This window comes from Chelon labrosus (assembly GCF_963514085.1).
Source record: "Chelon labrosus genome assembly, chromosome: 10".
Lineage (NCBI taxonomy): Eukaryota > Metazoa > Chordata > Actinopteri > Mugiliformes > Mugilidae > Chelon > Chelon labrosus.
The window spans coordinates 9,604,453-9,631,100 of record NC_140360.1 but is presented as its reverse complement, the minus strand read 5'-3'; the positions used below and the strand labels follow the sequence as shown (position 1 = coordinate 9,631,100).

Sequence of the window (26,648 nt, the reverse complement as noted above, 5' to 3'; positions counted from 1 at the left end):
TTTTAATTTTGTCCAAAGTGTGATTGAAATAATTCCAGTCCAATGGACTAAAGTTCAAAAAGACAGTGCCTTTGTCTGTACCTTCTAACCCAAGCATATCTTATTTTATGTTTTAATATGATATGTGCATCAGAATTTATTTATACAAGCAGTTTATTCCAGCAAATGTCACTCCAACAGCATATAAAAGCATTTTCAAAGAAGATTCAAAACTCCACCAGTCCCACCTTGTTAACATTAGGAAAAGAGGTGAACACGTTATAGAGTGATTCCTCATAAGATAAGATCATGAGTGCTGGTATCAAGACATTAGCCATAGTTCACTTTTGATCTTTTCTAAACTGGACGGACAGCAGCTGAGGAGATTTCATTTAAACCCCTTACAGGGAACAGATGTAAATTTACTCTTAATACTTTGTGATAAATGTTTTAAACTTTGCAGGAAATAAATCATAACTGCAAACAGCGCAACGAAGTCTGGTTATAAAAGATAATACGCGAGATGCCAGCATTTGTCAGATTCCACTCAAATTGAGCCTGTTTCTCATTGTCAGTGCATTTTGCATATTTTCTTTGGATTTGGGGGATTTTTTAGTGCTGAAAGAGCTCAGCGCCAAAGCTGTTCTGCAGCAGAAAGTTACTCTTATATGGCATTCAATGCATTACGCCCTAACTTTGCAGCAGTTCACCGTGGTGACTTATGAATTTTGAGTTTGGGTCTGCTCCCTGTAGAGCGATGACACGTGAGTATCCCTCAAAATGCATTTGACCTGCAGCAGGTTTTGAGCAGTCATATCAGAAGCCAGTTTGTCATAAATCACCATGTTTATTACCGCTGGGATGCACGTCGGCTGCAGACCTCCTGCATCTTTGAGGCTGGCTTCAACATATGGTCTTTCTTAAGTTTACATTTGTGAGATGAAGCCTAAGTGGGCAACTTGAAGCATTTAAAGGGAAAATGTCGCATTAATGTGCAAAGAATCTAGCTTTATACTGTCTCTGCTAGAAGGTAGCAGGACTCAGACATAAGGTTTCACTCCATTGTGTATAAATGTTTCTCCTGAACTTAACATGCAATAAAACTCAGGTGCTCGCTATGTTGCAATGAAAGGACAATAGACTTTAATGCATCCTAGTTACACTGCATTGCATTTTGCTAACAAGAAGCTTTACTTCGAGGAACTTACAAACATGAGGGTGGTGGCTGAACCAATCCCCTGAAGACACAGACTATCAGAAACAGTTTTTGAGCGTCATAATATTATATCAGGTCTTTCACAACTGGCATAGCACACTATAGACCAAGCATAATACACTGCAGTGGATAGTTGCAGATGCTACAAATCCACAGCAGTATACACAATAAGCAAGATAGCCACGCGGTATTATTGTATCTGGATGTGCTTGTGTGACGAGAGCAACCCTTGTTGTCATTTCAATTGTCTGTAACAAGCAAAAGTTCACCGTGTGCTACAAGAGGTCTTTTCATTTAATCAACCAGAACACAAACAACAAACTGTAAGCCACAGCAGGGGCCTTGAACCTGCCGTTGCACGGTCAGGATGTCTGCGCGGACATATTTCCCAGGGTGTACTGTGGGAATACGGCCTCGCTCACTGGAGAAAGGTTTACGCTGAGGCTCCAGGATAGGCTTATTTAGGGTAGACTTAGCGCGACATTCCAGGATGATAGGTGGTATTAAGGTTTCAAAAGGCCCAGCTGATCTGACATTCTTTCTGTAAGGGGAAAGGTGTTTGGACGACAGAAATGCAAATGACAACAAAATAACCGATGTACACACACACATATATGTATTTATTTTTTATTTAAAGAGTCTATAGATGCAGCTGTTTATAATAAAAATCTGTTCTCTCCAGATAAATTATCTCAAAGTCTCAGGTTAACACTACACTGTTGTTTTTTCTCCTTAACTTGACGAAACAAAAATTCATTTTCTCAAATTAGAAAATTAGCTCATGATCAAAAACAAATATTTAGTTTTGTGTTTGTCCCATTACGAAAAAGAGAAATGACTTGGCTATCTAAGGATAACAAGATAATAAACTTGTTATAAGTGGAAAATCATCACAACCGCAGCTGGTTTCAGTTTCACGAAACGTCTCTAGGATACTTTTGGACGGGTTTGTGCCAGTTTTTTATTTTTTTTTCTCTTGGTTTTGTTGAGTAATCCACTCGTGGCAAGGTAAAAAGAAAATTGCTGATTTAAATTTTGTTGTACGGGGATAAGACATTCTAAATTTATGACTGCGCTGCATAACAGACCCGCATGAGTGATAAAACCGAACAGCAGTGGTAGCCCAGAGATGCTTACAGCTCACAACGGGAACATGGGTTCGTCTGAAGTGTCGATCATAAATTCAGCTCCGAACACGATATAGCTGCGAACAAGTAGTCCAGGGCAAATGGGGGTTAAAAGGCTGTGGTTGACCTCGTACACACCCAGCAGACAATAAAAACCCACCGCTACCTGGCTCCTCTTGGCTGCCTCTCCATATTAAACCGCAAATTTTCTCCAGACCAGAGAAATTTAAATATTCCCGTAAAAAGAGCTGTACTCTTCTTAGTCTGGCTGCTTATTTGAGCTGTATTTGGTCTGAGTTACTGTCAACGAAGGGATTTAAACTGCAGGCAAATATAATTAAAATCAAAAGGAAAGGAGAAGGATGTGTCATTTTTGTACGAACAAAAAACAAAGAATTTACTCAGTGGTAAAAACAGAAAAGTTACCATATTAGTCACTATTTTTGGTGCTGATCTTCCAACCAGAGGGATAGGGCTCATAAGTGAAATGATCTATAAGAATATGCAGACAGGGGCGCCACTGCGTCAGGTTGTATGTGGCCCCGTGAATTACCAGCCCGACGGAAACCTTTTGACGTATTTTGCCACAAAACCTACAGTGCATCGACAATACTCGACAACACAACTCTAACGACCCCCTTTTGTATTCCGACAGATTGTTGAGCCGGGTGGTGGGGCGTGAAGGGTGGTCTCTGATCGCGCGGCGCCCCCTAGAAACCAAGGAACGCCACTGCATGCAGATGACGCCGTTTAATGCTCCTCAATGCATCGCCTACAGAGGTCAGTAATCTCAAAGGTTTTAGTGGAAAGTCTCTAATAATGTCAAAATAGATTCTAGTAGTGTGCATTAAGGTCCAAGTCAAAGGGACAAAAGTGATTATTAATCTACAGCGACGATGAAACCACTATTACTGGCTGGTGATGAGAAAACATACTGTTACATATAAATACAAGCGTTATTACAGATCATGGTAATACAAAAAAAAATCCTCCACCTCTAATTCCATACATATTCCCTTTATATTACCCATACATATGTCTTGATGCATTAATATATAAAATATGGGATTTTTAAATGTACATACATGTCATACATACATAAATATACACAGTATACACAGTGAGAAGGCAGCTGTTGTAATCTGTAGCTGTACATTTGTCATTTCACATGAGACCACCGTTACGATCATTGTCGGATTCTTGGGCATGCTCCGTGTGCTCACGAAAACTTTTTGAACACCGCAGTGACTCATTGCATCAGAAACTCGTGTGTTCCTCATACAAAAATAGCTTCTTTTGTTAAGTAAACAATATTCTTGTGCATTGTTTCTAGTGTTGCATTCACGATCAACAGTTTCCATAAACACACACATTTTTCATCTCTATGCTCTTTCTATTTCTGCTTCCCTTATGCGCCCCATCTCTCTCTCTCTCTCTCTCTCTCTCTCTCTCTCTCTCTCTCTCTCTCTCTCTCTCTCTCTCTCACACATGCCAGTTATGACAAGAGCATGCATTACATTCCCTGCTGAACCTGTAAATACAGAAAGACCCCATAATCCCACGTTAAGCTACGAGGCCCAAAGGAAAGGCCAAACACAAGTGTTTTGTCCTAAAATGTCTCCTCATATTAAAATTCCACTTTTGTGGAAAGGCACACTGCGTCGGCCTCTTGTTGTTTTCTAGAGGAGACGGCATAGTTAGAGCATAATTTAACCGCTTTCACAATGCCGTCCAACTAAAAGAGGAGAGGCCGCACAATAGCTTTTCTGTAGTTTATGTGCCTTTTTTTTTTTTTTTTTTCTCGTCACACGAAAAACTACTTCTGAGGTTCAAGGTGCCTCTCGGGCAATAATCGGGTATTTGTACTTCCACTTAGTTTTTCATATAGTCACGTATCACCATTACAAGGCGACATATTGTGATGGAGTTCTTATCTTTCCTACCATGACTGTGGCATTTATTTCCAATGAAAATGTGAATTTTTAAGAGTTGCAAATTTTGCATCTTATCTTGCATTTGTTGGAGAACCTTTCATTTGCAGATTGACTGCGGATGCGTTTGGTGCACTCATGATAACTTGTAGGAGTTATGTTATGAAGACACATGTCTATTGGTGCAGTACAGGGAATACCAGTCAATAGATTCAGTTCTTTGTTGGTTTAAAACTATAGAATATTCCCATTGCCTTACTGCCTTACCCATTAACACAGCAAACTACAGATGAAGACGATTAATAGCTTTCAACAGCTGAAGGACGCGACGTTAGTAGCTGATTCGGGCTAAAGGGTATAATGGATTGCTCGATATAGACTTCCCTCCAGCTGAAGCTGTCATACAGGAAGTACAGGGTCGAGCCGAGCCAATGGCGGTGAGGTGAAAGCACAGCGAATATGACATATTGTTGCTCAGTAAGCTCAGCTCAGTCATACAGTTTGCACCATTTCACAGGTGGCTCTGTTTTTGTCAGTTTTCTTTTTTTTTTTTTTTTATTAGCATTAATATCTCAGTATCCCACATTGCTCCTATTCTCCATGGCTCCATTTTGCCTTTCAGCGTTTTCGTGGAAATGTCTTTTTGTGGTCCCTCGGTAGAATGATACAAGCTTTATGTCAGATTGAGTCCAGCGCCGTCCACACCTTTCGGTACAAATACTAAGGTTTAGAAAGACCGAGCTCGACATAGGTATGGTCACTGGCTATTATGCTATGGTGAAAGTACTCCTCGTGCTCAAGAGGGAACAAAAAAAGGGGGGGGGAGGGGGGATAGCCTCCAGGGATCTGTATCGAATTTTCTGAAGAGTTCTTGAAACCGCTCGGCCTGATGGAACTTGCTCCAAGAGTTATGATGCTGAGGAATGTCGGCAGTGTTAAACTCCAAAGTTCTTTCCTTGACTGTGCGTACCCGGGGAGGCAAGGTGCCTGACGGAGAGTGAAGGGGCCGAAGAGGAGGAGGGGAGGGTCCATTCACCCGAGGAGCGGCAGATGGAGGGGCGTTAAACGGGTCATCCAAGGCCCGGGACTCTGTGGAGACTCCCGGCTGGCAGAGTCTGGAGGGGCCTTTGAAGAGAACGTTTCATGTTAAATCTGTGATGTTAAAAGACTAACCCTGATAAGGTTTTTGTTGAGTCCCAAGAGACAAATGATTTCAAAATCAAAGCGGCATCAAAGCCTTGCACTGACATCGCTACAGAATAGAAACGTATTCAAAACAGATAAAGCGTGCCTTGTCTTACTATTCTTGTTTCTAATAGGTTTAATATGTTGGAAGTTTTCTTTAACTCCTCACTAGAAAAGTATTTTTTAGTTGGTGCATTCTGCCAAACAAATGTGTGTCCTTTCTTTTATATGTAACATCTTAAATCATTTTAATTCATTTTAAATTTAAAGTCTTCTTACAAGGACTCTTTTGTCAAATTTTCTAGTTAAACGGACACCTAACAGCTTGAAATACTTATCTTTAATTTCTAAAGAATGCTTTTCTATGCCAGTAAATCCAAATATGAAAATATAAAACTATTACAAATGTCATACAAATGCATATAAATTTGCTTAACCGGGGGCACCCGCCTACAATGAACCTGATTCTGATAAAAACCAAAATGACAGGGAAAACTGCGATCTTGGAGTTAATGAGAAGAGAGCTTCGGAGAGACTGACCTCGAGAGGCAAAAGTCGTGGCACTCGTGGTCCGCGTCGGTCACAATGCAGACGCAGCGTGGCGTCCTTGCCCCCACGTGTTCGGGTGGCTGCTCGCCGGCAGCGCGTCTGCTTCGCTGAGGTCCTCTGTAGCTGGACATCCCGTAGGGCACGGTGCGCCTGGTAAGAACAAACACAGGCCGGTTATCGGTAAAAGTAAGAATTCAAAGAGAATTGTTGCAAGATAATTACTTTTTATTTTATTTTATAAGTTTAGATTCCAAAAGAATTTCTAAAAGTTGCACGATGCATGCCTGCACAATCATAAGTGCTATTTTTACAATCTGTTATAGATTTGCATGTTATAGGTTATAGGGTACAGGTTCTTTATTTTATGGCTTGAACCAATTGCGAACATTTGTTTTAAGTTCTTAGAATGACCAGTGGAAGCAGGTAATGGAAAATCAAAGGCTCCCAGAGAGGTCAGTGAGAGTGAAAAAGCTCGAAATATGACTTCCATAGATCAAATTTACAAAGTCATCACCGTACTGCCTGTTCTCGCCCGTAATCCTTCCATCTGCCCGCCAGCATTTCTGAGCGGAGTGTCAGACGGGCATCATTTGTTTTCTCTCCCTTTCAACTCACCTGTTTTCGCCCATCTGTGACAGATTTTGTTGAGAAAAGGCTGTTTGTGGATTTAGGACTAACAAGGCCCTCGGGGGTCAAAGCCTGCTCTTAAAAAATCGCAGTGGGTGAGAGGACGGTCAGCCCATACGTGTGAACAGACTGCCTTGATCCTTCAACTCTCTGACAGTTGAATTATAAGACCCATCGACAGTGCGAATAAATGGCTTTCACTTGGAGATTTGTCAGATCATGTCGGACGGCCTGCTGCCTGTATCTGACAGAATACCTGGAGTGTTGCTGACGGCCTGCTGCTGCTTTCTCTGCGTCTGGTTAGCTAGATCTTGCGGCGATTTTGACTGTTTCACTTCAGAGAGAACGACCCTTTAACCTTAAACCGCCTCTGTCTGAAGTGGTGGCTGGGAGCCAGAGTCCTGTCATGATGTAGCGCAAGAAATCTTTTGTCAGCTGAGGGTAATTACCCGATTGTGGAAGAGCCGTTTGAGACACTGACTTTGACGAAAAACATTTTAATTGCAACTGTAGTCTCGGGGGGAGGTCATACGCGCTATGAGTTGGAAGTTACCTTTCACCTGGTCTTGTAAACAAGAGAAACGTGTGGCTCGTATGGGACATTTGGGATGGAGGAGACGCACTCTTGTATATTATCTTTACTGAGATTCTGTGAACTGAGCTGAAAGGAAACAAGTTTATCTTCCAGCTATAGTCCAGTGCTCCCCACTCACTATTTTTTTTTTTTAATTCATGTTGGGCTATATGTGAATTTACCGCTCAGCGTTTAAACTATGTCAGTTTGTCCCAGCACGTTAGGCAGTAACATAATGACTTGTTTACCTGAAACAGCCAACAGCAAACTTGGCATTAGAAGACAGAGGAAGAAAGAATGCTTTCCTACCGCCTTGCCAAGGATTTTAATATGCGGTAAGAACGTGTCAATCCTCGAAATAAAAAGGTGTCAGGAATAATAATTTAAGCCATTGCTACTAATATGCGGTGGGCCTGCCCACATGTTGAACACACTGTGCGTTTCGGAAAAAAACTGCTTCTTACGTTATCCTCCTCACCTGTGGAACAAGCAAAACCAGTCACAGCGAGCATGTCGCTGGGAGGGCCCTGTTCCCATTGGTGGTCACAAATTACCTCCAAAATGGTAATAACGCCTTCATTATGTTGCCTCGCTAAGTGTTCGTCTATGCCTCAAGCCTCGGAATGGGTTCATGGAGCTAAGCTGCGTGCAATTTAAAGCGACCTCTATAAGCAGACTCGAGGCTGCCACAAAGAAATCTAATTTGGTCCAAATTTATTGGCACAGTAAAAGATCTTTTGTAAATAGAGCGGTTTAGTTTGACGTCCACCACGGGGAGAAGGAAACATGTGCCTGTTTCTCACTGGGCACACTTAGCTTTTTATGGCGTTAGTTTTTCCTCCCACTTTCCTTTAAGTGCCTAAAAAAGTTCCCCTCATATCTCAGGTCTCCACGGGGCTAGCCCATGACTGATGAGGATGCTTGAAATGGACGCTCCTTTGAAATAGGATCTTATTTTCAGGTGGTGCAGCATTCAGTTGCATGGGGGTTTTTGCACATAGAAAGTGCATGCGTGCAGATTAATTGAGTGCAACCAAACAAAAACAAGCATCTGTTTCCATAGAGACGTCAACATTACACATAATTCATAACCAGTGATTTTGCCATGGTTGTGTTTTAATTGTCTGCCCTTGATCTCGTTCCGTTTGAACTCGTAGTTGAAGCTGGTCAATATGAACACATAACAGATCACGACCCGTACCATGTGATCGGGAAATACGAGCATGACAACTTTTTTTGGCGAATCATTCAGCTGCTTTCTGTTGGGCTTGTCGTCACTTGAACCGTGACGGCGTCTGCCGCCCCAGGGAGGGGGTTACTAGGCGTGACTGCATGAACCCATCCACATGCCAATCTGAGTTTGAAATTGTCTTAATTGCTAGCCTTTATCCCCACCAACAAAAGGACAGCACGGGCTATTGCGCAAGCAGGAGAACAGATTACTGGAGAGTTATGGATATCTTAAAGTGTTTTAACAGAGCGCGTCTTACTCGGGAGTGTTGATCCAGATGATATCCAAGTGGCAGTAGTAGACGCACTCTTTATCCTTATAGGAATAACAGGTGCAGCGCTTTTGTCTGGACTTCGTGGTCTCTGACAGATGGGAACCCGTGGATCCCCCGGAGCCAAACACCTTGGAGTCTGGGAGACCTCCGGGGTTGACCTCGGATTTGACGGAATCATGGGACGAGAAAACACCTTTATAAGAAGCAGAAGCTGAGTATTAACGAAAGGAGAAAGTGCTAAATGATATTAAACAGCCTGGATATATTAATGAATGCCGCAGACGTACCTTGTAAGAGAATGAACGTCAGCACTTTGAAAAGCATGATTCTCGTGAGGATGGGCAGTGTCTTTGCCATGTCAGATAGCTCCAAAACGAATCATAGCCCGATCAGGATGCAAATTAATCTCCCACCATCGTGGAGTGAAAATCCATCAACTGTGGTAGAAGTCCGTGTGCAGCTCATGTGGTCCGGACCAGACGTGGAAGGAAAGTGTCGGTGCGTAATTTACGCGCTGTGCCGCTCACATGTACGGCTTCATGACATAAATCCTACCTGCAAATTGCGCACTGAAGTGAGAGGAAACTGTGGTTTTCCTTAGGCTGATGAAAAAAAAAAAAGAAAGAATGTAAAAAAATAATGTAAAACGCCGCAGTCACAGAGTAAATCTTTGGAGCACCATGAGGAGCGATCGTCATAAAGTCACTTCGCCGTCTAAAAGCCGAAATTAAAGATACGAGGCTTTGGGGAGGCTCGGGTTCACGCCCACGCCTCCCTCACCACCCCCCTCTGTCAGATGCAGCAGCATAAGACTACAGTTTGTGCGCGTATGAAGCTTTCTCCACCTTAGCTGTGATTCGTGCCTTGTGAAGGACACGTTTAAATGCAGTAAAAGAGATTATCATCACATTGCAGCATTCTTCTGTCATTAATATTTATCTTAAACAGAGTTTGTGTCGAGGCTTTTTTTTGTGAAGTTATAATAATGTATTTATTTAAAGCAGAAGTTTATAGGTAGATATACACACTTACACTTCACACCATGATCTATGTAGGTCATCCCACGAGTGTGTTAAATGCAAGGAAGCAGTCCCTCAGATCCTCAGTTATACAAGCCAATCAGGCATAACATTATGACCACCTTTCTAATATTATGTTGGTTTCCCATGTGTCTCCAAAACAGTTCTGAGGGCGTCCTGTGGTGTCTGGCAGCAGAATGTTGTTAGTGGGGTGCCTTTGAGTCCTATGGGGTGAGGGGAGGGGCCTCTGTGTGTCATCCCAAAGATACTTGATCAGTTTTGGATCTAGTGAATTTGGAGGCCAGGTCAACACCTTGTGCTGTTTTTCTTTTTTTTTTTTTTTTAATTGTTCCTAAAGCGTTTTAGTGTGTGTGTCTGTGTCAGGCTGCATCCTGCTGGGGATGGCTGCTGCCATCAAGGAGGGTCATTGGGGTGGGGTGTCTGGTATAAGTGGGTGGTACATGTCTAAGTAACATCCACACGAATGCCAGGTCCAAAAGTGTCCCAGCAGAACATTGTATTGTCACAAGGTGGTCGATGTTATTCACTTCTCCTGTCAGTGGGCATGATGTTGTGGCTGATCGGTGTGTATCTTCCTGACATTGACTTAGAGATGGTACCATATCCTCCATGAGTTTGTATTATATTTGATCAGAGCTAGTATGAAACATGTCCAAAACATGTCCATAATTTCATTCATTCATTTTCTGCAACCACTTCTACTCTGGAGGGCCACGTGGCCTGGAGCCTGGAGCCTGGAGCCTGGAGCCTGGAGCCTGGAGCCTATCCCAGGGGTACATCCTGGACAAGTCGCCAGTCTGTTAATCTGTTTACGAGCATGTCTTTGGAGAACTTGCGCAGACAGAACATGCAAACTCCACACAGAAATGCCACACATTGCCCATAATTTCTGAGCACCAATTCATCCATCCAACAGTTTCCATCTAACACAGATGTTCCCTAGCTATGTGCAGTTTGACTTTAAGGAGGAGCTTTAGACTGAGTAAAGTGGTGTAGTTTGCATAAATATGTGTGAAGCCAGAAGTATTTTCCTTCACCTTTTTTTCGTGGAGACAAATTGGAGCCAGTTGCAGTAAATGATTTAAGTCTGTATGTTTAGTTTTAGCAACTGTGCGCCTTTCTTGCATTACAAAGCAGATATACGGTGTACGGAAAAAGCAAACGAAAAGGTTAGGACATTGTAATACGGCAGAAACACCTATAGTTCTCTAATTACACGGTGGCCTTGTGGTTTCAGTAAATGACTTGTATGATTGCTGGAGCATTTTCTCTGGATTAAGAAAAAACTGTGCGTTTTTGTAACCTGTGTGTAGCTGGAGTCTGTGCTGGTCCACAGCTGCATGCATTAGGGTTGTTTTACAATGGGGGCCAGGTAGGGGCAGAGACTCGGGGGAGAGTATCAGAATCAGAATGCCTTCATTGTCCTTCCACATAGTACAACCTCTTTCCTTTCCTTCACATGAAGCCTAATTGTAAGTTTAGGAAGGCCAGCTCATGCACCTGTAAGGTACATGTTCAGGTGTATTTCCTCTCTTAATGCTGTCACGCTTAAAGGAGTTACACAAACTAGAGGGATAGGAACTAGAGAATTTAGCCGTTGTAAACACCTGGTTGACTGTGGACGTATGGACTGATGGACTACCTAACTGTCCTCCACAGACAGAATTTAGAAACCGATAATGGACAAATGAGATAAAGATCCATCTGTCCCTGTTTGATGGATGGCGGAACGTATGAGTCCAAGGTATAGATCCGCTCATAATCCACAGCATACCACCTCGTCTGACAGACGTGGGCGGAGAGCCAAAGCAACCAAGATGTTTTATCGGTTCTCAGTGGAATGTTGTTGACTGATCCAGTCAGTCACGCAACCTCAGCGAAATTCAGCTTCACCAGAAGAAGAAGAAGAAGAGGGGAACATGAGATATATGTCAAGCAGCGGGTGATGGATTTTTACCCGCCAGTCAGCTTTCGGTGAGGATGACACCCTACCCTGCTGCTGGCTCAGAGTGTCTGGGATGTTTAAGGAACTGTGAAGGCTTGGAGCTGAAGGCGATCAAATCATTAGTTAGTTCACCTTTGATTCCACCTTTAAAAAGAAAAAAGAAAAAAATGACTTAATTCTGTTTTTGAGCACATATGTGCACCGATCAGGCATAACGTTGTGCTAATATTGTGTAGGTCTCCCTTGTGCCTCCAAAACAGTTGTGACTCATCAGAGAATGGACATGGGCCTTATGAGGGTGTCCTGTGGTTTCTGGTAACAGGATGTTGTTAGTGGGGGGGCTTTAGGTCCTATGGGCTGAGGGGACGGGCCTCTGTGGATTATCCCACAGATACTTGATCAGTTTTGGATCTAGTGAATTTGGAGGCCAGGTCAACACCTTGAGCTGTTTTTCATGTTTTTTTTTTAGTTGTTCCTAAACCGTTTTTTCTGTGTGTGCCTGTGTCAGGCTGCATCCTGCTGGAGTGTCATTGCTATGGGGTGGGGGTATCTGGTCTGGTGTAGGTGGGTGGTACATGTCTAAGTAATATCCACATGAATGAATGCCAGGTCCAGAAGTTTCCCAGCAGAAAAAAAAAATTAAAAAAATGCATAACAATACAGAGAAGAACATAGTAATACTGAGCAACAAGTGGTTCGACATGACCCTGAGTAATCCCTGAATTACAGGTGGCAGCCCACATGTATAAGGGCCTGTTCAGACCTTGCATTAAGATCCGATCTGGGTGATTCGATTACGTAAACAACAGGTGTGAACACCCCCAAGATGCACTGACATCGCATTTGAGAGATCTGATCTGGTGACCATGTTTGGAGGTGGTCTGGGTCGCATGTATCCTGGGTGTGCTCCCTATGCATATCAGTGGATGGGTTAAATGCACGTGGGATCAAATTAGAGATACAATTTGTTTACACAAAGCACACAAACACGAATACAGTTGATCCAAAAAGACACAATATATACAGGTAATTAATTAATCAAAGTTAAACAGGAACATCTCTGGCGATTTGAAGTTGTCATGAATTGTCTCACAGTTTAGACAAAAGAGTAGAGGAAGCGTAGGTTTCATGTTAAAAAAAAAAAAGTAAATTATTAATGACATGAAATTATTTACGAACGCAAATCATTAAAGCATTGATACTGATGTTTGCTCAGGTGACTCGTGCAGTGTTGGAATGTGATCAATATAGACGAGAAAAAAAACACACACACACACACACACAAAAAAAAAAAACCCAAAAAGAAAACCATCAGACCTTTACCAGTGGGCGGGGGTAGCACCTACAGCCGCCATGCTCAGATCATTCTCATGAAAACAAACTTTGCTCACTGAGCCTCTAACTCCAATTTCCGCTCAGTCTGTGTTGCCTCCTGGCGTGATCATTGCTTCCAAACAGCAGAATGTCATAGCTGCCTGAAACAAGAGGAAACCTGTTAATGTTTCCGCATGTTCTTTAATATTTTTCCTGCCTGCGCTGTGTCTCTGTTATAGGTTGAAATAATTGTCCAAGGGTGAACTAACAGATGTAGGATAACGCAAGTGCAAGTTCCTCCTGCAGACATAAAAAATAAATAAAAATACATACATGTAATCGGTGTGTACTCTGACAGAAGTTTTGGAGGTTTTGCTTGGGTGTGTAGCCGTAATGATCTAATGTTTTTCTGAACCGATTACCTTCTCGCTCTCGGGATTACAAACAATAAGTGTCCTGGATTTGCACTTATCTTCAGAGGCAACCTTAATCTGTCTGGCTCATGAATGCCCTCTGGTTGCTTCCCAAATTCCCCAAGGCTAAGGTTTTGTGCCATACCTCAATTCTCTGGCACCATCCCCAAGCTGGGAAACGGAGAGAATTCCAGATAAATTAAGACCATATTCTGTTTTCTTTCTCCTGACCAGAGTTATGGAGACAGAAAGCTATCAGAGAGTTGATTGTGTGCGGTCGCACGATGTGTGCGTGCCTTCAGTGTATCGTTCTGGAGTCTTCTCTGGGGATCCAGGGACCTCTTGCAACCTGGTCTCTTCAGTCTGATGTTGCAATGTGGGTTCATATGATCACTGCTGGTTATTTAATCTGAGTAGATAGTCAAAAGTATATGAGAATGGTGCAAAATCTGGTTTGGCATGGGCTATCAAAGCAATAAACTAAATTTAGGGAGTAAAACGTAACTGTGGGCCTCATATAATTAAATCTCTTTCACTTAGCGCCTGCTGCATTGTGCAACGCATTTTAGCACTTGTTTACCTCGTGTTTATTAAAATTATATAAATCCATGCAGGACCCAGTAAGTTTTCCCAAAAGGAGGTTTCTTGTATTCCCCAGACTGCCGAACTCCTCAGAATCTCATGTACTTCTCACTTTGGCTCAAAAAATCGGACATATTATCCGACATTCTAACACATGTGCTATATGTTCACTCTCCGGTAGCCAACATGTGCTCGTGAAGTGCTCAGAGGGGAAACTCTATGTGACACACCGTAGCCTGCACCGGTAGACGTAAGGGAATGCAGTGCATTTCAGGCGGGCTCCAGCTACCACTTTGTCCTGTTATTCTTGGCCTCCTCTCATGTTTTGTTAGAAAACACTTTGTGTGTGTGAGGCACGGGGATTTGCGCGGTCATTACCCCTGGAGGGCTCCGGCGCTACTAAGGTAGGAAGCGGAGAAATAATAAACAAGTGGCATTAACATCTCAGAGGCTGCAGATAGGTAAGCCTGTTGAAATGAATATGATGAACTGGTGTATAATAGTTCTACATACACTGATCAGCCAGAACATTATGACAGGTGAAGTGAATGACATTGACCATCTTGTGACGATGCAGTGTTCTGCTGGGAATCTTTTGGACATGGCATTCGTGTGGATGTTACTTAGACATGTACCACCCACCTAGATCAGACCAGGCACCCCCTTAGCCATCCCCAGAAGGATGCAGCCTGACACAGGCACACACACAAAAACGGTTTAGGAACAACAGAGGCCCCTCCCCTCAACCCATAGAACCCAAAGGTCCTGTTGCCAGACACCACAGGACACGCTCAGAAGGCCCATGTCCATTCTCTGATGAGTCCCATTTGTTTTTAAAATAAATAAGTAAAGTATTTCCTCTATTACGTTCATATCAGATCTGATTACATATTGTAAGACATGATGGTGGTCATTATTTATATTTACCTGCTCACCTATGATTGATGGAATATTGTCATAAGTACTTCCTGGACACTTTACATTACACATGGACTCTCACTGACTTTCTGTCACAGTTCAAACCCCTACTACCTTCCTGTCTTGACTTGAATCATTGACAGACATTAGATATTTCCTCTGCATGTGGAGACGGCTTTGATGTTATTTACTAACTACAGCAAAATCTCTGGACTTTCCACCAAACTAAAAATCCTTCCATGGCAGGGTTTGTCACACTGACACCTCTCAAATTAATACCATCAGATCCCCAGGATCCCGCAGCGTTCCTGCGCTGTGGTATTGTTGTGGAGGAGCGTGTACGGTTCACCAGGACATATGAACATCACCCAATGGAAACTGCACGGTCTTCAAATTAAGTGCTGATATTGGGATTTATGCAAAACTTGCACGGTGGTGAAACCGGGACTGCCAAACTAAGCCGGTCAAAGAGGGGGGGACGTGAGAGAGGAAAACCCAGATTTAAAATGACAATTACAATTGGACGATAAAGTTGGACTTTACCTTCACATCCGTAGAGAACGGTGAAAAGAGACAACCCCATTGTGAGTCCTCGTAAACAATTTACATTCCAAGATGCTGGTGATCATGGAGCTGCCTTTCCATGTTGTGTAAGGAGAAAAACATGAGTGGTTAGCCATAATTATAGGCATGAGACATCCAGTTGCTACCAGAGACTGATAGAAATTCTCTGGAGGGATGGCTGCCAAACCAAAACTGTTGCAAAGACACATGCACCCTAAAAGATTGCTGAGAGGTTGACCTCTGATTGGCTCTGATGGCTTTTAACGATTGTTTTGGGATTAAGATATAAAGTTTTGTGGAGGCTGGGTTCTACAATGCAGAGAGAGAAAGAGGGAGAGAGAGAGAAAACTTTTTTTAAGGACTAAACAGTCTCTAATAAATCATTAAGCACTAAACCTGGAAATTGAATTTGTAAGGCAGCTGCCATAATGTAAATTTGGAACTACTGGCAACGGGATTTGATGTGTGTGGGGGGGAAACTTGCCATTTGTGATGGGGTGAAGTAGTAATTTGAAAAACAATAATGTCAGGTTGAATGAAATGGAAAAGGGGGAACACACTAGGTTGGAGTAATGGTGAGCAACTTAGAAAATAAAACTTTCAACGTAAATTATCTATCTATCTATCTATCTATCTATCTATCTATCTATCTATTTGTAGAACAGCTGATGTGATGAGATGTGTCTGCCTCTTGAACTCTGTGAAGGATTCATGTGTGCTTAGTCATATGACATGTAGCCGAAGCAAATGGAAATATTTATTAGCATTTGGAGACTGCATCAAACATGCATATACATGTTTTCTTGGCTGAACCCAAGTTTAAAAGAACACCATTCACAATTTCACTAGATTCACTGTTTTTGTTTTTTCTCTCTATATATTTGAAATATGTATTTATTGTTAATTTCACATTAACAACAGCCAAAACATCGAGGTGTAGGCCTACCTGCACGTTTCTTTGAGGAAAGCTATGCACTCTGAGCCAAAACGGGCCTCCGTCACAAAGAAACATTAAAAGATTAGACACAATCCATTAACCATCTGCTGATGTGTGAAGGGGTGAATGTGCAGGGAACTGTGTTTACTCAATGAGCCATGGAGGGTTTTAATCTTTGCAGAAAGGGATCAAATATCAAGTGTGAGCCAGGTCCTCTCCCCTCCTTGTTTTCATAATCTTCCCGTCACTGAGTGCAGTCATAAGTGGTTGCGAAATGAATTCATTCAACGTGTGTGCTGTGTTCAGAAGTACGCTGACGTGTGTTCTTTTTAATCGATGGGTCACAGTTTAGTGAAATATGAAAAAAAATAATAATCTAATTCAAGCAAAACAATCTAACTGGAGAACATTAAACAATGGAACAAGAAATTCTCTCTGCATGTTCAGAATTTTTATTCACAATGGGTAAATCATTTGACACGTTGATTGATTTTCATCACCAAGGTAATGTTTTATGTTTATTTATTTATTTTATTTATTTATTTAAGAAAAATAGTGGGAATTAGCTACAAGTATTTGCACCTTTCTATTCTTCAGTTAGATGTGGATTTGTCGCCACCAAGTGGTGATTTGATATTACGGTTGAGGATTGATAGAAGCAAATAAATACACAAGAAAATGCATAAAACAATTATATATGTGTGTCTATATTTATATACACAGATAGTATATATATTTACCTTCAAATAATTCATAGATTTGTGTTTGTCTCTTTTTGTTTTTGTATTTTTCTGATTTCCTAAAGTGCAGGTAGCTCAGTGTCAATCCTATAATTCAAAAGAGCCATAATTATAACTTTAATGAAGGCAGGATTTACTGCTCTGCACGACATTACAACCTCATTAACTTTAGCTTGAAGGCCTCTACACACGCTACGGGAAATAAACTGGGACAATCTTCCTTTAGTCGGTTGCGCGGTCACCATGACAACAGCTGTTGTCAAACACTCGTTGCTATCTTCGGAGGCTGTTGCTAGCTTAATTTTACTTGGACGTATCTTTGGATAAACTTCACTATCATACTTTGTGACTGTTTTATTTGTGCGCGCATCCATGTCAAAGTATAAGGTAAACAGGAAACCCTGAGGGATTTATTTTACCAAAACAAAATGGGACGTGATATAGGTTTGCTAGCGTTAGCTTAGCTTAGGTCTTCATTATGAATTCCTAAAGGAAAAACAGGACCCAGGTTCATAGCTGCATTGAACTCAACCCACTGTCTGGTTAGAAGACTTTGCAAATAATTCGTGTGTAATGGGTTAGCACCAGTTTGTGCCTCTTATATATTACAATGTATATACATAACACAAATTGGGATAAAGTTTGGAGTAAGTGGCCTTAGATAACATTAACTAGTAGGAAGCTAGTTGCTAACTGATGTGTTTATTATTTTCTAGAGATGGGTTTCAGTTTTATTTTATTTTTTTATTTTGTTTTTTAAAAAGCTTTAGTTTTAGTCATTTTTTGTTACATCCAATATTTTTTTTTGTATTATTAATATCAGTTTATTCGGTACAAAACAAATGCAAATACACATATACAAATATAACAGCCCTGCAGTACATCTCAGCTTTGTGCCGGGTCTAATGTTCAATTTATGCTGACAGTTTGTCAGTAGTTTGTTGTGCTGTAAAACTAGATTGAATTAAAAGTCATGTAACTAAAATTAGGTTGTCAAAATACTTCAATAGTACTACAAACTGCAGCCTCCAAAATGAAAATACGGTTAGAATCAACAGCTTTCTCAGCTATTTCAACACCATAACCTTCATCAAGATAAGATTTAGTGCAGGACTGATATATTAGAATGCATTTGCTTTCACTGCTGTATCTAATGAACTGGCAAGTGAGTGTATGTCGGCATGTGTCAGCGCTAAATGTAAGAAATTCAGAAAATCAGTATAAACACAAGGCTTTGTAATGGTCCCAATAAACATATGCACTGATGCCTATGTCATGCATGCAGTTTTGTTCACATTTAGTTATAGTCAGCTATAAATGACCTTGATGTGTAATTTGTATAATGTTTACATTTAACCTTAAACACATTTGGAGATTTTTATTTGCTGTTTCGTCTCCACAGACATCTGGATACAAAGGTTCAAGCGACTATGGCAAAAGTGAGGAAAGGTGTGTGTTGCTCTCGAGTTGGCTGTGAATTATAAGTTGTTTACACTTAGCCGCAATGCTGACTGTGTTATAATGTTGCCTCAGGGAGGGAAGAAGTTGTGTGCGTTACAAATGTGGCCTGCTCAACACCATACAAGATGTCCTACGCCAAAGACCCAACTGGGTAGAAGTCAAAGAGTGAGTAGATGTTTATTCCACAAAAAGATGGGCGGTGTATGTGTATGACACATTTTGTCCTTCTCACAGTGATGGAGAGTGGGACTTCAACTGGTGTGATGTCGGTTGGCTCCGGGAGAATTTTGATCATACATACATGGAGGAACATGTGAGGATAAACCACTTTCGCAACCATTATGAGGTGAGGTAGCATCTGTCTAGCTGCTTGTTGTGAGACTATAAACCGGAGACGTCAAATACAGTATGTGATGATTTTGGGTTTTATGTCATAGCTAACCCGGAAAAACCTCATGGTGAAAAACCTCAAAAGATACCAGAAGAATCTGGAAAGGGATATTGGCCGCATGGAGGCTGCCAGATGCGATTTCTTCCCCTGCACTTTTGCACTGCCCAGCGAGTATCACCTGTTTGTAGAAGAGTTCAATAGAAGCCCTGGGAGCACCTGGATCATGAAGCCGGTTAGCTGAAGTGCAGTAAAAATATATATTTAACTCCACATTTAGATAAAACCAGAAACTAACATTAATTTATCGACATATTGCTCAGAAGTCACAAAAATGCACCGGTCTTTTCATTTAGGTGGCAAAATCTCAAGGCAGAGGCATTTTCTTGTTCAGGAAATTGAAAGACATCATGGATTGGAAGAAGGTAACCTTAATTTATTTTTTGTATGTTAAATCGCTAAGGATAGACTCTGTGCACGCAGACCCACGTAGACTGATAATAGTGTGCTTACACAGGATGGCACCCGCTCTGAGGAACAGAAGGATGCAGCCCAAGTGGAAAATTATGTGGCACAACGCTACATAGAGAACCCCTACCTAATTAATGGTAAAAAAAAAAAATCACACACACACTGAAAAATACATTTTGATTACATTGCATTTAGAAAGAAATCGTCAAATGTGCAAACAAATAATTTTACAAAAAAATTAAGAATTGGGAAGAATCAGACGGGGTGTTGACTCGGGGACATTTCAGACGGCCTCATAATCAAGTACAGGGCAAGCAGACTGATCTCCTGGAGAGCTGCAGGGTGGCTGCAAATCATGCCCCATAAGTACCAGTCCCCACCCTGAAGCCAGGCTCTGTCCGCCAAGTACCAGCACAAGATCCATCCAGGAAAGACACGAAATGCAGGTTGAACTTAAAAGGCAGCTGGTCTTCCCAAGAGAGATTGTTACAACCACTCTCCAGGCAAACATCTTGTGAAAGAAAGGATCCTCATTATTGAACCCACTGCTCCCTGGGAAGTGGGCATGACAGCAGCCCATGATGGGAAACATCTGGAATACTCCGAACTTGCAGAGGATTGCCAGGAGGCATTTTGGAAATCCCAGGTTTTACCCTTTGGAAATTGGATGCTGGGGCTTTGTCAGTAGAGTAGTGGTACAACTGCTTCGTGGTGCTGCCATGACGTGGCTAAATTTGCAGAAGGCAGTAAAGGAATGTGAAGAGAAGGGCAGAGAGGCAGAGAAATCGAACTACTGGCTTTGGCTCCGGAGGAAGGAAGCCGGTTGTGGGTTAACACCCGTTTAAAGGTAGCTGCTGGAGGAGTCGTCCCCAACTTTCCACTGTGCAACAGGCTTGAAAAACCAAGTGGGAGATAAAAACACATGTAGAACACAAAAAATAAGACTTATTGTACACTAGAGGGCCAGTGACAGACCGCAGGCTTTACATCCTTGCTTCATTACTTTTATGCTTTTTGTCCCTACAGGCAGAAAATTTGACCTGAGAGTCTACGTGCTGGTCACATCAGTACGTACTGAGTCTTTTATTTACAACGCTTTATACATGCAAAAAAATGTCTGCACGTTGACATCAGTGCATCTGCATGTGTGTTTGTGTTTCAGTATGTTCCCCTGAAGGCCTGGCTGTATCGAGACGGCTTTGCCCGCTTCTCAAGCACTCGCTTTTCCCTTAGCAGCATTGATGACAAGTGTATCTTTTTTTGGTTTCATTAAGTTTTGTGGCCATTCATCTGAATGTTGATACTATATGTGATAGTCTAGTTTTGAGCTTTTGGCACAAGTAATTCCCAACACATTTGTCCTTTGTCTAATCAAATATTCAGGCAAAGTCAGTTTTAAATAGCTCAGTTTGACCCAATTTCTGAGCCTGATGTGATCACATCATTAAAGTTTTAAAATTCTCCTTAGCATCCCTTTTCAGATATGCACCTCACCAACGTGTCTGTTCAAAAAACGGCCCCAGACTATGATCCTGAAAAGGTGTGTAATTCAAATCCTTAAAGAAATCCTTAAGTGTTGTATTTCTGTTTACTCAATTGTCTCCCTGTCAATCAGCAGTATCATCTCTCTATTCCTGCATTGTTTCGTCCATCTCCAAATAGGGATGTAAGTGGCAGATGCAACAGCTTCGAAGATACCTGACTGCAAAGCATGGTCGAGAGATGGTAGAGACCTTGTTTAAAGAGATGGATAACATCTTTGTCCGCAGTCTACAGAGTGTGCAAAAGGTCATTATAAATGACAAGCACTGCTTTGAGCTCTACGGTTACGACATATTACTTGATCAGAACCTCAAGCCGTGAGTGCTCACACAGTGTACACATTCATTCCCTAGAACAATTGCTTTCAAACACACTTCTAAGGCGTGCATGCTCACAAATAAACACAGAAAAGGGCACGCAGAGACATGCAAATATGGCACACATTGTGCTTGCTTTCCTAGATACTTGAAAACAAAGCAGTAAATCTGTTAGTGTTACGTTCCAGAAATAACCATGTATAAAGAACCCCATAAATCTGCCCCGGATATATGAAAAAGTGCAAGGCGTGCAATAATTTGGCTGTAAATAATAACACACAAACTCACCACTGTGCCAGTATTGAAAGGAAATGCCAACGCACATTATTGCACTGTTTGCTGTTCCTTTTGGACTTGCTTAATGCAGGTTCAAAGGGCTGATTAAATACCTTTGCAGGTGGTTAATCGAGGTGAATGCCTCGCCGTCACACACACCCAGTAGTCAAGAGGATTACGAGATGAAGTGCAGACTGCTGGAAGACACTTTGAATGTTGTCGATATGGAGGGAAGGTAAAGGCCTCTTTCTCAACTCTTTCCCTTTTGCTGTAAGTGAACAAAGTGGGAGCTCTCTGTCCCTCCATTGATTACAGACATCGCATTCATTACTTTTATTCATTTATTTTTTTTTTTTGTTCTTTTGAGCCCGAGTTAAAGCATATCTGATGTAAAGAAGCACCTTGGAGAAGCTGTGTATTTTATCTCTGTTTTTCTGTAATGCTTTCTAACCGACTGTTTCTCTCTTTAGGCTGACTGGCAAGGAGAAAAGGGTGGGAGGCTATGATCTCATGTGGAATGATGGGCCTGTTTATAGAGAAGATTTCAATCTACAAACATTTGATAATTTAGGGTTCACCGCCAACACACATCTAGGTAATAGAACTGCTTTTATAAAAAAAAGAAAAATCAAAGCATTTATTGTTCCATCATTACTAATCACTCTAAATACACACCTGTTTTTTTTTTTTTCTCCAGGGTGTGTGAATGACAGAGAGAAGCAGCTTCGCCAACTTCTAAAACCACTTCCATGCCAGAAGAAGATGTAATCACCGTCAGAATTCTTGTCCTGCCTCCACAGCACAGGACGGGAGAGAGACTTAATCATCATGGTGGGAGTAGACAGGCTCCAGTGAACACAGAGTGACTGACAAAACATTTAACAACAGTATTAGTAATCGTTTCACACTAAATTAGATGTTTGTGAAAAGTCTGAATATGCAAATGAATGAAGTTCACATTTTCTTCAATGTACTACAAACATTTATGAGTCTATAGAGTTCAAGGAGAAGTATTCTGGTATAAAAACGCTTTGCTTATGAAATCAGTAATTGGCATGATTTAATGACTATGACTCTAAGATAAGATCCTGCACTGGGGGATTTTCACTCCGATTCGAAGTGACTTGCCTTGATTGGCCCCAATACCGATCAGGACATCCGTAGTTCTCTTTGCATCCATGGATTTTAGAATTTATTTTACGACGTGCAAGTACCATAGTCAGTTGATAACTGTGCATTTTTTCAGGTGCTCCAAAGAACATCCAACAGACGAGTGCTCCCTTGTGTGCAAAACATTTATTTTTATGCCTTACAAATACTTGCATTCAACACTGAGAAAATACCACAATCTTTCTGCGTGCATGTCAATGTCAGTGTACACATTTATAATAATACTGCCACTCCTGGCCACTTATCTATGGCTTTGATACATGGATAATAAGTACACAGGTGCAGTCTCACATTTACGTCGATGTAGTGTCCTTGTGAATCAAGTGCACATGGTAAATCACAAGAAACAGATAAAAACACTCAAAGACGTCAAGTATGCGGTGGAATGCGGAGGTGATATGTTTATCATTACCATGTCACAGCCTGACAGCGGTGACGTGTGGAAATTGCACTGAATCCTAGGAATGACGGCACGGCAGACATAAAGTTACATTCAGCTCTCTTTTACTTATTATTTTTTTCCTCTTTGTGCGTGACGATGTAAACATAATAATGACAATGACGAGTCAACGGTGACACTTCTCATAAATAGAACTATGGTATAGAAAATTTGGAAAAATATGCATTTACATTCGTAGCAAACATTACACCGTCCTCAATGGTAGGAAGAGCTCGGCTCTATGCAAAATACACTTTATTCTCGTAGACTACAGTTGAAGCTGTTCAAACATGAAAAGCCCTTGTAAAAAATAAATAAATAAATAAATAAATAAAAAGTAAAATTATAGCAGAAATACATCCATATCTAAGTTCACCACTGACGTACCCCACCACTTAAGCGTGCCTCCTTCGTTTCAGCTGGGATGTTTTAAATAAGCATATGTTTTAAAACATGAGGCACCAAAGAAAAATGAGAAAACTCAACGTCAAGTAAAGTAAGAACATTGAAAACAAGTACATTCCAACATCAAAAAATTGCACTAGTAACAGCTACGGTTGTATATGGTGACTAAAATGTAATGACCGGTGTTTGACTTCACTGTGGACAACTTATGGTGAAAACTGTCCAGCGGTTCAGAAGATGCTTATTTTATGCCTATGTTAACATTAGTACAATACTGAGAGATAACTGCAGTGCAATAGAGTTTAGTTTACATAAAAGCTGTGTTTGTAGAGTCCTAGCAGTGCTTAGGGTCATACGGAGCCTTCTATCAAAGCACAGTCCAGCATTATGACTAAAACTTTTAGGATGAGTGTATAATTCTGTTGTTCTAGTCCTAGTGTCACTTTGCTGTCAGGTAGTTCTGACCTTTTGAATGCTGTACACCACTGCTGGATTTAGATTGCTGTACAACAGTTACAACAAGTTAGTATAACACAGATCACACAGAAAGCAAGCGTAGGTTCAAGCTCCTGTACCAGGTAAGTAATAAGTAAAGCACTATACTGCAGGCCTGTGGGGGTTACTTTGCCACAAAGTGCACATTTTTTGCTTTGCCATTCTGCTTGGTGCCGAGCGTAGCTTTGGAGGAACACGACGGGTCTTTAGCGGCTCTTTTCATGGCAGTTTTAGAGGCCTGAGCTCCTGCCTCCGTCCTCTGCCAGTCCCTCTCCTCTCTCTTGGACGTGATGATCTCTCTCTTACTTGCAGCAAAAGCACGCTTCTCTGCACCGGTTGCTTTAACGCCAACAGGCTCCTTTTTAACATCTGTCTCAGAGTTGGCTCTGACACGGCTCTTCCTCGCAGGACCTCTGCCATTTGGGTTAGTGCCAGATTCCTGGGGTTGCTTACGAGCATTGCCTGTGGCCTGCATTTGCCGGAGATGACTCCTTCCAGCTGAGGGGCTGACTGGGGTCTGGGCCCCTCCTCCTCCACCACCACCGCCTGGTGCTCCAGGGCTTTTACCTTCTGTGGATGCTGCTCGGGTCTCGCTGCTGCTCCGCTTCGCTGGCGCCCCAGGTCGGGCTCTGCGTTCAAGCAGTGGGCTGAGCCGCGAGTGGCGCTGGTAGGCATACGCCGAGCAGCTTCCATTACACAACGGGAAGCGGATGTGGCAGTGGGGACAAACTGGAAGGCGGGATAGCTGGTGCTGAGCTGGGGCAGGTGACGGGGGGTTGTTCACAGGTGCAAATGGGAAGGCCCGCTGGGTGTGTCGCAGCCCTTTAGGGGAGTTGAGTCGGGATGGTGGAGCCGTGTGAGGCCTGGGTGGCTGAGCAGCGGCGGCAGCGGGGAAACTCTGAGGCCTTGGACGGCTCCCGGGCTGACGGCTGCTCTCTGCTTGCACTGTTTGGATCTGGAGCCACTCCAGCTGCAGCAGCCTCTCCAGGTACTTCTCTAAGGGCCCCACAGGCTTGGGCCGGGGGGCACCACGGCCCTCCGTATGAAGAAACACTGCCAGCTGTCTCAGACTCCAGCTGTTGAAGGGAGGAGGCAGAAAGTCTGGATAACTGTAGCTGGGCGTTTCACTCCCGTCTTCATCGGCCATTGCCCCATATGGTCCTGGAATTTCCGGGGGAAAGTCATTGCTGTTGATGACCTCGGCCCGGAGGTTGAGGTGAGGAGGGGTGCAGGGGGTGCACGGAGAGGGCAGCACAGGCAGTCTCTCTGAGTCTGACAGATCGCTGGCACTGTCAGTGTCTTCATCCTTGTGATTGTAATGCTGCTGTAGTGCCTCCGGGGTGGGGGCTGGGGAGTGCGTCAGGGGGTGAGCGGGCATGTGCCGTAGCCCCGATATTGGAGAGAGAGGCAGGGAGAGGGCTCGGCGATTTTTCCCCATCCCCCCGCGGTTTTGGTGGAGCTCGCTGCTGCACTGTAACATCCGCTGGTTTTCCAGCTTTTCCTCCTTCCTGTGTGCAGATGAGTGTTTGCGGAGTTGAGGTCTCCGATCTCCTTCTTCTTCAGGACTGCAAAGAGGCAGATTAGTTTGAGGAAACACTTGTGGGGATTTAGGGATTTACTGTTTTCTGAAGCAAAACTCGAGAAGGCAGCGCTTACCTGGAGACTTTGCTTGTATTCCGCGCAGTGCCAGATTTGACCCTGCCACCTTTAGACTGTGCACCCTATAAAACAATGTGAATTGTTTGATTATTTTTTTTAATTTTAAGACACACATAGACTATACTGCTGAAAAATAATCTCTGCTTGATTATTAAGGATGTCATTCACATACCCTATACATAGGTGTTGCTGTGTCCTTATCTTGACCTGACCCTGGGAGGCCATTTTTCATTTGTCCACCTGCCTTCTTCGTCTTGTTACCTTTCTTTGCACTGCAGAAACATGATAGCGGTTTGCCATGCTCGTCCCTTTAACTATGTATTTGCCATAAACATATCTGTCACTGTAAATAAAGGCCTACCTGGTCGCCGGTCCGCTATTTTCAGTGTTTTTTACCCGTATCTTCTCTTTGGAGACGACGCGCTTCAGTGTCGTGGATGCTGTGCGTTCCTGCATGATGGGCCCCATGATGCGCCACCGGGGGTATGCTGTCTTTGAGTCCAACGCTGATAAATCACACGGTAGCTAAAGAACCCAGCCGACATCTCGAATCAGATACTCTAGTCTGCAAATGGGGTTAAAAACACCCATTTTCTCCTGAGTGCTGCAATGCATCATGCGCAGATAACAGTGTCTCCTCCACTGCAGGTTAAACGCGTCCCTCTGGTTTTGTCGTCGACCTGCCTCGCTCTTAAATAACAACGCAGCGTTCAACCTAAAGGACTAAAGACAGCAGACGTATCTCTGTTTCCACTTTCGTCCTTCTCGCCATTACAAATGCAACACGGCCGAACGGCGCAAACGCTTTGTTTGGCTCGCCGTCGCTGTCAGATAGGTTTGTTTACCTGCTGCTGACTGGCTCGCAGCCTGTGTCGAAAT

General features: G+C 42.6%; 3 protein-coding genes across 3 annotated transcripts; 1 reads left to right on the top strand and 2 right to left on the bottom strand.

Annotated features, from left to right (window-relative positions):
• Nucleotides 1-161: 161 nt before the first annotated feature.
• Nucleotides 162-9,860, bottom strand: edn3b (endothelin 3b). Its single transcript, XM_084554062.1, has 5 exons — nt 9,726-9,860; nt 8,981-9,295; nt 8,679-8,886; nt 5,979-6,137; nt 162-5,378 (listed from the first exon to the last, which is right to left on the bottom strand). The coding sequence occupies exons 2-5, from the start codon at nt 9,048-9,050 to the stop codon at nt 5,324-5,326; spliced, it is 492 nt and encodes a 163-aa protein (XP_084410188.1). The 5' UTR covers nt 9,051-9,295; nt 9,726-9,860; the 3' UTR covers nt 162-5,323.
• A 7,658-nt stretch (nt 9,861-17,518) lies between these two features.
• On the top strand, nt 17,519-22,615 carry ttll9 (tubulin tyrosine ligase-like family, member 9; the record flags this gene model as incomplete). Its single annotated transcript, XM_084552573.1, has 14 exons — nt 17,519-17,533; nt 18,549-18,595; nt 18,680-18,772; nt 18,842-18,953; nt 19,045-19,230; nt 19,352-19,420; nt 19,513-19,603; nt 20,493-20,533; nt 20,629-20,716; nt 20,948-21,006; nt 21,129-21,325; nt 21,723-21,836; nt 22,072-22,196; nt 22,299-22,615. 14 exons carry the CDS (start codon nt 17,519-17,521, stop codon nt 22,367-22,369), a joined length of 1,308 nt encoding a protein of 435 aa, XP_084408699.1. The 3' UTR covers nt 22,370-22,615.
• A 265-nt stretch (nt 22,616-22,880) lies between these two features.
• fam217ba (family with sequence similarity 217 member Ba) lies at nt 22,881-26,640 on the bottom strand. The gene is made up of 4 exons (XM_084554157.1): nt 26,131-26,640; nt 25,942-26,041; nt 25,767-25,831; nt 22,881-25,675 (listed from the first exon to the last, which is right to left on the bottom strand). Exons 1-4 carry the CDS (start codon nt 26,235-26,237, stop codon nt 24,235-24,237), a joined length of 1,713 nt encoding a protein of 570 aa, XP_084410283.1. The 5' UTR covers nt 26,238-26,640; the 3' UTR covers nt 22,881-24,234.
• Nucleotides 26,641-26,648: the final 8 nt, after the last annotated feature.